The following is an 11,315-nucleotide window of genomic DNA, read 5'->3' as shown; positions in this document are numbered from 1 at the left end:
CTATGCAAATGATCGTGTAATATGCAAATAGCAACGCGTTTTACATGGAGTGGGCGGGGTTATGAGCGAAGTGGGCGGGGCTATAGGGAGGCGGGCGGGGCTTTGCGCGCCGCGTGGATCGCTCGGTGTCCCCGCGTTTGCCCCGAGCTGTCCCCAAGCCCTGGGAGCTGCCTCCAGCTCTGCGTCACTCGGCTCAAGGAGGACATTGGGCTGTGGAATGTGTCCAGAGAACGGCAACGGGGCTGGAGTACAAACCTGATGAGGAGTGGTTGAGGGAGCTGAGCCAGGAGAAAAGGAGGTTCAGGGGCGACCTTATCTCTCTGAAAGGAGTTTGGAGCCAGGTAGCAGTAGGGCTTGCCTCCCAGGCAGCTGGTGACAGACAGGGCAAGAGGACACCGTCTTGAGCTACACAAGGGGACAAGGTTGGATATTAGGAAGAATTTCTTCACAGAAAGATTAGACATTGGAACGAGTTTTCCTGGGAAATGGAGTCACCACCCTTGGAAGTATTTAAGGAAAGACTGAATGTGGCACTTGGGGCTGTGGGCCAGTTAACACGGTGGTGTCTGGTCAGAATTGGACTTTGTGATCTCAGAGATCTTTTCCAACCTAATTGATCCTGTGATTCTGGGCTGTGCTTGCCCTGGCGTTGTGTGGGATGGGCTCAGTGCCCTGCTCTGCATGGGCTGTGCATCACAACACTGCCCAGCACATCCAGGAGGGGCTGGCACTGCAGGGCTCTGCATCTCTCTGCTCTCCCAGCCTCTCTGCATGGTCCCCACATCCCACAGAGCACAGTCCAGCACTGGGGACAGGCCAGAGCACAGGCAAAACCAGCCAGGATCTCACAGCAGGCAAGAGCTTCCTTGGCCCTGGTTGCCAGGAGAGTCTGTGGCAAAGCCAAGACCACTGTTGAATAGAGAAACCCAGGATAAGCTGGTCCTTCTCACTCCCCCCTCAGTGGGGACAGCCACCCCTCCACAGACAGAGCATTGCCTCCTCAGCAGCCCCAGAGAGGGACCTGCACGTGTAACAAGGAGAGTTTAAAAAAACTGCGGGATGGAGCAGTGGCACCGTGTCCAAGATCCAGGTCTCACAGATCACACGGAGCATCTGCACTGGTGGCAGAGCTGCATCTGCCCCTGGGGCACCCACCAGAACCAGCAGCAGCTCAGCAAGGGCAGGATCAGTCCCTGACATCTTCCCAACTCCCTCCCCCTCTGCGGATTCCCAGCCAAACACCGCTCAGCCTTTCATCTGCAGCAAGCCTGCTTTCCCTGGCAGCGGCATTTCCGAGGTGTTTCGGGCTCTCTTCCCCCCGCAGGGTCCCCGCGGGAGGCACGGCAGGGCTGCCGGGCTGGGGATGAGCTGCGGGGACGCGGTGAGAGCCCGGCGTGGCTGCAGGGGGCAGCCCCAGCCTCGGGAGAGGGGGGGCGAGGAGGGGGAGCCTCCTCCAAAAGGGATGAAGGATGCTCGGAATGCAGGGGCTCGGTACAGGCAGGGAGCTGGGGCAGGACAAACAGCCGGCCCTGGGTCTGGTTCATTCTCCTGGGATACCCATGGCAGAATCTGTTTAAATGCTTTCCGAGGTAAGGGGGATTTTGGGGGAGCTGTGGGGGAGCTGCTTTGCCTGGCACAGTGAGAAGGGAGCTGTGGAGTGCCTGTGGTTGCTGATTTAGGGATGGGGCTGAAGGACATTGTGCTGTCAGTGCCCCTCTCCCTCTCTAAGCCCCTGCACTGCTTCTCCCCAGAGACCCCGGACCCCCAGGCACAGCTACACCTCAGGCTGCTGCAGGAGCTCGGTGTTCCTTGGGGAGCCCCCCTGACAGCACACCAGGACACCTGGGAGGGACATCTGCACCGTGGTAAGGAGGGGATGTCCCAGGCTGGGGCACGAGTGACCCATTTCATCCCTTCTGTGCCCAACCAGGGTGGGCTGGTGCTGTTTGGTGATGGGGACTGAAGGGTAAAGCTGGAGGAGTTGCTCTCCTTTCCTTCTTAGAGTTCAAAACATGTTTTTTTTCATCCCATTCCTGGCTCTGGAATTGGCTGGTGGTGCTTGCTCAATGCATTACAACACCCTGCTGCTCCAGGGTCAGCGTGGTCTCTCTCCCAGTGCCCCCTGGAATGCTGTCAGGGGGTGTCTGTGGGGAGGAGGGGGTGTGCAGCTCTGAGAAATGAAACCTCTGCCTCCTGCTCCCTTCAAATCAGAGAGACCGTGCTCCTGGAAGAGCCCTGGAGCTAGACCTGGATTATCGGGGTGGAAATGTTCCCTGCTAGCTCACCAGCTCCCTGGGTCATGGGCCAGGCTGGATCCAGGGCAGGAGATTGTTAAAGCTCAGCGTGTGAGCTCAAAGCTAAAGCTCTGCTAGGATGAGCCAGAAAACTCCATGCTGTTTGATTGTCCCCTTGTCCCACACCCTGTGTCACGGGACAGCCGTGGAACTGCATCCACAGCAGGGATCCAGGCTGTCCTGGGGCTGGATGGTGCCAGTGAGTGCCCTGTGCTGGGGCTTCCCCCTGGCAAGGTGGGTCCAGGAGCCCTCAGCTCTTTGGGATCCACCTGGGATGTTCACCCCACTGAGCACTCAGCAGATTCCAGGGCATGAAGGGGCCTGTCCTGGCCTAGAGAGGCATCTCTGCTCTTTGTGGTGCACTTGGCTTTGTGCTGGTGCCTGCTGATGGAGACAAGGCTGCTGTGTGCCAAAACAGAGCTCTGAACTGCAGAGAAATGTGTCTCCTCCCCCAGGGAAGATGCTGTAACCCACAGCAGGGCTCTGCCGAGCTGCTGCTGCTTTGGAGCAGAGCAGCACAGAGCTCTACCCTGGCTGTGGGATGGGTGGCCCATGCTGATGGAGCTTCTGGACCCTTCCTCTAAATATTCCTGTCGTGGACATCTTTTATGGAAAATCCTTTCTTTAGGATTTTTCCTCCTGAGAAGCTGAGAGGCCTCAGGAACAAAATGTAAACAATGGTTATCTGCTGCTGTGGAATGCAACAGGTGCATCTGTGATTGGCCCATGTTGGTTATTTCTAATTAATGGCCAATCACAGCCCAGCTGGCTCAGACAGAGAGTCCGAGCCACAAACCTTTATCATTCTTTCCTATTCTATTCTTAGCCAGCCTTCTGATGAAATCCTTTCTTCTATTCTTTTAGTATAGTTTTAATGTAATACATATCATAAAATAATAAATCAAGCCTTCTGAAACACGGAGTCAGATCCTCATCTCTTCCCTCATCCTCAGACCCCTGTGAACACTGCCACGTATTCCTTTCCTTTTTACAGCGCGTCTCATCCTTAGAACCCATCCCCTGCTCCAGGAGGCTTTAAAGGAGCATCCCCACACCCAGAACATCCCACCATGAACGGGTTCTTGAACGAATCCAATTTCCTGATGGTGGAGGAGGGCTTCACCACCAGAGACCTCCTGGAGAACCTGCTGGGGGAGCTGTGCCAGGAGGTGAGGGCTGAAGCTCTGCTGCTGCCTTTGCAAAGGGCACTGCTGGAGCTGCTGCTCACCCCGGCTGTCCCCTAGAGCCAGCAGCAAGCCTTCTTCGTGGCAGACCTGGGGGACATTGTGAAGAAGCACCTGTGTTTCCTGAAGGCCCTGCCCCGGGTGAAGCCCTATTTCCCTGTGAAGTGCAACGGCAGTGAAGGGGTGATCAGGCTGCTGGCAGAGCTGGGGGCAGGCTTTGCCTGTGCCAACAAGGTAGGGCTGTGGGAGGGCAGCTCCAGGGGAAATGTTTGTGGGGGAGAGGCAGAGCTCACCCTCCTTTCCTAAGTCTGTGCTCTAGGTGACATTTGCAGGGGCAGGAGTGTCCCTGTGCTGTCACAGCCCAGAAATCCCTGTCCCATCTGTGTTGTCCCCATTCCTGTCCCTGCTATCCTGGCTGGTGGCACAGCACATCCCTGGGGTGTCACTGCCACAGCTGTCCAACTCTTGGTATCCTCAGGGCTGAGCCTAAAGCTTTTTGCTCCCTCCTGCTTGTCATTTTTAACAGCCAGACTTCCAGGGAGGAGGCAAAATTAAATCACTTTTATGTAATTAAATAGCATGAGAGGAAATCTTGTCCCCGTTCCTGTCGCTGTCCCTGCTGTCCTGGCTGGTGGCACAGCACATCCCTGGGCTGTCATAGCTGTCCAACTCTTGATGTCCTCAGGGCTGAGCCTAAAGCTTTTTGCTCCCTCCTGCTTGTCATTTTTAACAGCCAGACTTCCAAGGAGGAGGCAAAATTAATTCATTTACTTTTATGTAATTAAATAGGACGAGAAAGGGCAAGAGGAGAAAGGGCAAGAGTTGTCACAGCCCCAGGCCTGCTAACCCCACTTGTCTCCTCTCCCATTCTCTGGTGTTTTTAAACCTCTCCATGCCAGGACAAAGTGATCCCTTTGAGCTCTGGTAGCTTTTCCCTGGAAAAGGCCAGGCTGTGACACTGCTCAGCACTGCTGGCTGGTCCCCACCACCTCTTGGGGACCAGCTGCACATGTCCCCTTCTCCCTGCAGGCAGAGATCACCCGGGTCCAGGGCATTGGGGTGCCACCAGACAGGATCTTCTACAGCAGCCCCTGCAAGCAGGTCGCCCACCTCAGGTATGCAGCCAGCCACGGGGTCAGGCTGATGGCCTTTGACAACGAGGTGGAGCTCAGCAAGGTGGCCAGGAGCCACCCCCGTGCCAGGTGGGTGTCTGGCAGTGCCACAGGAGCGGGGAATGGGCAGGGGGCTCTGGGGGGCAGCAGGAGGTTGGACAAGGTGGGTGTGAGTCTCTTCTCCCAAGTGATAGGACAAGAGGAACGGCCTCAAGCTGGGCCAGGGGAAGTTTAGGTTGGATATGGGGAAGAATTGGGTCACTGAATGTGTGACCAGGCAGTGGAACAGGCTGCCCAGGGAAGGGGTGGAATCACCATGGCAGCACCAGGGGAAATGTCCCATAATGGTATTGGGGTGGGAAATGTCCTATAATGGTATTGGGGTGGGATAAATCCCATAATGATATTGGGGTGGGAAATGTCCCATAATGGTATTGGGGTGGGATAAATCCCATAATGATATTGGGGTGGGAAATGTCCCATAATGGTATTGGGGTGGGAAAAAATCCCATGGCAGCACCAGGGGAAATGTCCCATAATGGTGTTGGGATGGGAAAAATCCCATAATGGTACTGGAGTGGGAAAAAATCCCATGGCAGCACCAGGGGAAACATTAAAAGAGCTTGTAGACGTGGTTCTCAGGGACGTGGTTTAGTGCCGGGCTTAATATTCAGGGTTAATATTTGGGCTCAGTGATTATTGAGGGCTTTTCCAGCCCTCAGAGCTTTTCCTTTCATGATCCTGCTATTCCAAGACACTTGAACACATCTTTGGTGGCTTTGCTGTGCAGGATGTTGTTGGGCATCACTGCTGACCCCATCCCTGCTGCCCACCCCAGCCTGAGCTTTGGGAGCACGCTGGAATCCTGCGGGCACCTGCTGCACACAGCCAAGGACCAGGCTCTGGAGGTTGTTGGCATCAGGTACAGCCCTGGGCCTCCTTCCCTGGGGGTGCTCAGCCCCTCTGGATGGGGATCTGGGGAGCTCTGCCCTGCTGGAACAGCAGTGCTGCAGCTGCTCTGCTTGGGAGAAAGGCGAAGGCAGGGATTTGATTTTGTTGGGACTAATTTGGGGCAGGTTTGACCCCAGGAAAGGCTCTGTGGGTCTGGCTTGGGTCAGTGCTCCAGCTGCTCTTGGGACTGAGGTTGAGGCAGGGATTTGATCTTATTGGGGCCAATTTGGGGCAGGTTTGACCCCAGGAAAGGCTCTGTGGGTCTGGCTTGGCATGGTGTGTGGGAAGCTGTGTGAGTGCCAACCCCAGGGCCGTGTCCCCTCTGCTCTGGGGGTGACCAAACCCTGCTGAGATGGGGTTTGTGCCCTCAGCTTCCACCTGGGGAGCCGTGGGCTGGAGCCCCAGGCCTGGGCCCAGGCTGTGGCCACAGCACAGCTGGTGTTTGACATGGGGACAGAGCTGGGACACCACATGCACCTCCTGGACATCGGGGGAGGCTTCCCTGCCACTGAGGACACCAGAGCCCCGCTGGAAGAGGTACAAACCTCCAAAACCTGCCCTCAGCAGGCAGAGAATGAGCTTGGAGCTCTCCCTGCGTTTGGCTCCCTGCAGAATTCCCAGCTAACCAAGAGCGAGGTTCTTTTCCTTCCCTCACAGATCGCTGCTGGGATAAACTCTGCCTTGGATTTGTACTTCCCTGAGGGCAGTGGGGTGGAAATTATTGCCAGGCCTGGGCGTTACTACGTCACCTCTGCCTTCACCCTGGCTGTCAGCATCACTGCCTTGGAGGAGATCCCCGTGGAGCAGCCTGGCTCTGATGGTAGGTGTGACAGCAGGGTGTGTCCCTGTGTCCCTGAGACCCCTTGAACCCTTTCCCTCTCCCCAATGTGTCCCCTGTGTCCCTGAGCCCTCTCCCTGTTCCCTGATGTGTCTCCTGCATCCCTGAGCCCCTCTGAGCCCTCTCCCTGCTCCCCAATGTGTCCCCTGTGTCCCTGAGCCCTCTCCCTGCTCCCTGAGGTGTCCCCATGTCCCCGAGCCCTCTCCCCATTCCTCAATGTGTTCCCTGTGTCCCTGAGACCCCTTGAACCCTTTCCCTATTCCCTGAGGTGTCCCCAGTGTCCCTGAGCCCCTCTGAGACCTCTCCACTCTCCCCAATGTGTCCCCTGTGTCCCTGAGCCCTCTCACCACTCCCCAATTTGTCCCCTGAGCCCTCTCCCCGCCCCCTGATGTGTCTCCTGCATCCCTGAGCCCCTCTGAGCCCTCTCCCTGCTCCCCAATGTGTCCCCTGTGTCCCTGAGCCCCCCTGAGCCCTCTCCCCGCTCCTTTCCAGAGGAAGAGTGTGGCAGCAAGAAGAGCCTGGTCTATCACCTCAGCGATGGCATCTACGGCGCCTTCAGCTGCCTCCTGTTCGACAGCCCCTGCCCCAGGCCCCGGCTGCACAAGGTCAGGGGCTCACCGGGCCTGGGGACAGCTCAGCAGGTCCCTCATGTGAGGTCAGACACCCCCCTGGCACAGGGGAGGCTGCACCCAGTCTGTGGGGCTGAATTTGGGGTTCAGTGTGGCACTGGGACATGGTGAGGGGCTCACCTCCTTGGGGACAGCTCAGGATGTCCCTCATGTGAGGTCAGCCACCCCTCTGCCACTGGGGGAAGCTGCGTCCAGTCTGTGGGGCCGAATTTGGGGGTCATTGAGACATCCTCATCCCACAGAGACCCTTGGGGACAGCCTGGGATGTCCCTCACATTGGGTCAACCAACGCCATGCCACAGGGGAAGCTGCACCCAGACCGTGGGGCCGAATTTGGGGTTCAGTGTGGCACTGGGACATGGTGAGGGGCTCAGTGTGGCCTTGGGACATCCTCACCCCACAGAGACCCTTGGGGACAGCTCAGGATGTCCCTCAGCCACCCTCCTGCCCCAGGGGAAGCTGCACCCAGACCGTGGGGCCGAATTTGGGGCTCAGCGTGCCCCTGGCACATCCTCACCCCCCGTTTCTCCTGCAGAGGCCGTGCCCAGAGCAGCCCTGGCACAGCTGCAGCCTGCGGGGGCCCGGGGGAAATCTGAGTCTCAAAAACTGGAAGTTCACGGTGAAATCATGGCCTCAGAGGAAAAAATCCTATTTTTAAAAATATTATTATTTTATTAAATTTTAAATTAAATTATTGTTATTGCTATTATTATTATTACTTTAAACTTGAGCCTTCTCTTCCACCTGGGCACAAGGGAGAGGGGGAAATCTGAGTCTCAAAACTGGAAATTCAGGGTAAAATCATGGCCTCAGAGGAAAAATATCCTATTTTTAAAATATTATTATTATTATATTAAATAATAATAATAATAGTTGTTGTTATTATTGTTATTATTGTTATTATTGTTATTATTGTTATTGTTCTTGTTATTTCAAACTTGAGCCTTCTCTTCCACCTGGGCCCAAGGGAGAGGGGGAAATCTGAGTCTCAAAAACTGGAAGTTCACGGTGAAATCATGGCCTCAGAGGAAAAAATCCTATTTTTAAAAATATTATTATTTTATTAAATTTTAAATTAAATTATTGTTATTGCTATTATTATTATTACTTTAAACTTGAGCCTTCTCTTCCACCTGGGCACAAGGGAGAGGGGGAAATCTGAGTCTCAAAACTGGAAATTCAGGGTAAAATCATGGCCTCAGAGGAAAAATATCCTATTTTTAAAATATTATTATTATTATATTAAATAATAATAATAATAGTTGTTGTTATTATTGTTATTATTGTTATTATTGTTATTATTGTTATTGTTCTTGTTATTTCAAACTTGAGCCTTCTCTTCCACCTGGGCCCAAGGGAGAGGGGGAAATCTGAGTCTCAAAACTGGAAATTCAGGGTGAAATCATGGCCTCAGAGGAAAAAATCCCGCTTTTTTTAATATTATCATACTTGAGGCGGTTTTTTAGTGGAGGAAAGAGAGCCAGCTCCCCTCTGGCTGTCGTTCTGGGGGACAGGAGAGCCCTGGAGTGTCCCCATCCCATTCTCAAGGAGCTGCTCCCCCCTGGGTGTCTCCCCTTGCAGGAAAACCATGCAGCTGTTCCAGGGCAAGGCTCCCCAGACAGAGGATGAGCGCGAGAGCCTCTGCACGCCCCTGTCCTGCGGCTGGGAGATGGCAGAGACGCTTTGTGTGCCCCCTGTCTTCGCTCCAGCGGGCATCATCTGAGCAGCTCTGGGGCAGGAGCCATGCTGGGAAAGGCCCCGTGGTGGTACTGGCAGGAGAAATGTCTCAGAATGGTGTTGGGGTGGGGAAAATCCCATAATGGTGTTGGGGTGGGGATAAATCCCATGGCAGCACCAGGGGAAATGTCCCGTCATGGTGTTGGGGTGGGAAAAATCCCATAATGGCATTGGGGTGGGAAAAATCCCATAATGGCATTGGGGTGGGAAATGTCCCATAATGGTGTTGGGGTGGGAAAAATCCCACTGCAGCACCAGGGGAAATGTCCTATAATGATATTGGGGTGGGAAAAATCCCATAATGGTGCTGGGGTGGGAAATGTCCCATAATGGTGTTGGGGTGGGAAATGTCCCATAATGGTGCTGGGGTGGGAAAAATCCCATAATGGCATTGGGATGGGAAAAATCCCATAATGATATTGGGGTGGGGAAAAATCCCATAACGGCATTGGGATGGGAAAAATCCCATAATGATATTGAGGTGGGGAAAAATCCCATAATGGTATTGGGGTGGGAAATGTCCTATAATGATATTGGGGTGGGGAAAAATCCCATAACGGCATTGGGATGGGAAAAATCCCATAATGATATTGAGGTGGGGAAAAATCCCATAATGGTATTGGGGTGGGAAATGTCCTATAATGATATTGGGGTGGGGAAAAATCCCATAACGGCATTGGGATGGGAAAAATCCCATAATGATATTGAGGTGGGGAAAAATCCCATAATGGTATTGGGGTGGGAAATGTCCTATAATGATATTGGGGTGGGGAAAAATCCCATAACGGCATTGGGATGGGAAAAATCCCATAATGATATTGAGGTGGGGAAAAATCCCATAATGGTATTGGGGTGGGAAATGTCCTATAATGATATTGGGGTGGGAAATGTCCCATAATGGTGTTGGGGTGGGAAAAATCCCATGGCAGCACCAGGGGAAAAGGTCCCACAGTGGTGCCGGAGGGATAAAAATCCTACAGTGGGAAAAGTGGGGTATTTTACACCCTCTGGCATTGTCCACTGTGCTCTCAAGTGTTGTAGTGCGTTTTTATACTTTGTAATATTCTGAAGTCGTTTTGGTTTGTATCCCCATAAAATATGGGGAGCAGATCCCACTGTCCCTTATTGCTTTTCACAATTCTTTTATCTCATGAGGCGGGATAGCCACCCATGTTCTAGGACCACCGGCTTGCTGGCTGAATAGCACAGGCATGGCTAAAGGATTTAGACTTTCTTCTTTGCAAATCTGCCCTCTGACTTCATCCCAGTCTCTTAGTTGAAAATTATCAAAAGATTTTTGTGAGTTTTCTAATTCGGGATTAATGCTGGCGAATTTTCAGAGTTTAGTGTTTCATTTTGGGTCGAGAAATCTGTCCCAAACACTGGGGGGACTCTGGAGCTGTTTGGGAGCAGTTCTTTTTGGAAATTCTTTTGTGTTGGGATTAAAGGTTTGGCATTTGCAGGGGCGAAATAATTCTCTGTCTGTCCTGTATTTATTAAAGCAGCTGTCATATTCCAGCCTCCCCCTCCTGGTCTCACGGTTTGTGTGCGTGGATGCGGCTGTGAGGGAGAACCGTGACACAAAGTAGTCCCACTCGGGGCTAGGAGTGCGGAAGGCGAAAACGCGGAGGCACATCAGATATCGGTTGTGAAGCGGGGAAGGGGATGCAGCAGTAGGGGCTGAGGTGAGGAGGTAAGGGTTAGGAGGAAGCATGACCCCATAACTCCCAGACCGAGTCTGCAGCCAACGAGAACTCTGAGTGACCTGGGAGTGCCAAACATCTTGGCTGAGCTCTCAGAGAGCAGGGGCTGCTGCTTGTGCCCCAAACAGCCCACAGGGACCCTCCAAAAATCCCTCCCAGCACCAGGAATGTGGCACAGACCAGTGGTGAGAGCAGTAGAATAAGAAATATATTTTGCATTCCACAGGACATGGCACCAGCTCAGGTAATGCAGAGCATCCTGCAGGACAGCCCAGAGTAGCCTTTATTAGCCTGAATTGTCCTGTTGGATCGCTCCAAGGACTTGAGCAGACTTTTCTCTCCCCATTTACACTGCTCAGGGTGGCATGAGCTGCTTCCTGTAGCAGAACCAAACCTTATCTTTCTTTTTTTTACCATTTCCCCCTTGCCTTCACCACCAACACTCAGTCCAAGGACTGGCAGTAGATCAAGGGAAGAATCTGCAGGTTCTCAGGTTTATCTCTTACCCAGGTAATTCCCTAATCCAAGTGCACATCAGTGCAGAGTCCATGGGGGTGCTCCAGCAGACACTCACCATCTTCCACTGCTGGAGAGGCTCCTCCATCCTTGGGAGAAACCAAACCCTGGGAGCTGTACAGGTGAGATGAGGGTGGCAAAGGTGCTCCCAGGGTGGATCCTGTTCTCTGCAAAGGTCTTTCATAAATACAGCTAAATAAAGTCATAAAACACTGCTGCTTGATCTCTTTGGAGAAAGGCTCTGCTGCTGCTCGGAGTTGTGATGACTCCCCTGGCACTTGGCAGGTATTTAAGAGCAGCAAAAAAAAAATCCTGTTCCTTGTGAGCAGGCACAGCCATATCTATTTTAAA

At 53.3% G+C, this 11,315-nt stretch overlaps 1 protein-coding gene across 2 annotated transcripts; it reads left to right on the top strand.

The window, feature by feature from the left end:
* Positions 1-1,338: 1,338 nt before the first annotated feature.
* Positions 1,339-8,845, top strand: AZIN2 (antizyme inhibitor 2). Of its 2 annotated transcripts, none has more exons than NM_001293751.1 (11): positions 1,339-1,381; positions 1,752-1,865; positions 3,305-3,463; positions 3,539-3,712; positions 4,508-4,680; positions 5,381-5,512; positions 5,913-6,078; positions 6,199-6,361; positions 6,872-6,984; positions 7,544-7,604; positions 8,463-8,731. In NM_001293751.1, exons 3-11 carry the CDS (start codon positions 3,365-3,367, stop codon positions 8,729-8,731), a joined length of 1,350 nt encoding a protein of 449 aa, NP_001280680.1. In that variant the 5' UTR covers positions 1,339-1,381; positions 1,752-1,865; positions 3,305-3,364. The 2 variants fall into 2 exon arrangements, with proteins under 2 accessions (NP_001280680.1, XP_030917867.1); XM_031062007.1 differs by lacking the exon at positions 1,339-1,381 and adding an exon at positions 1,470-1,589 and having other exon boundaries at positions 3,289-3,463; positions 8,463-8,845.
* Positions 8,846-11,315: the final 2,470 nt, after the last annotated feature.

The sequence above is a fragment of the Geospiza fortis genome, unplaced genomic scaffold (assembly GCF_000277835.1).
Source record: "Geospiza fortis unplaced genomic scaffold, GeoFor_1.0 scaffold432, whole genome shotgun sequence".
Lineage (NCBI taxonomy): Eukaryota > Metazoa > Chordata > Aves > Passeriformes > Thraupidae > Geospiza > Geospiza fortis.
Note: the sequence above shows the minus strand (reverse complement) of the source record. Positions and strands in the feature narration are given on the sequence as shown.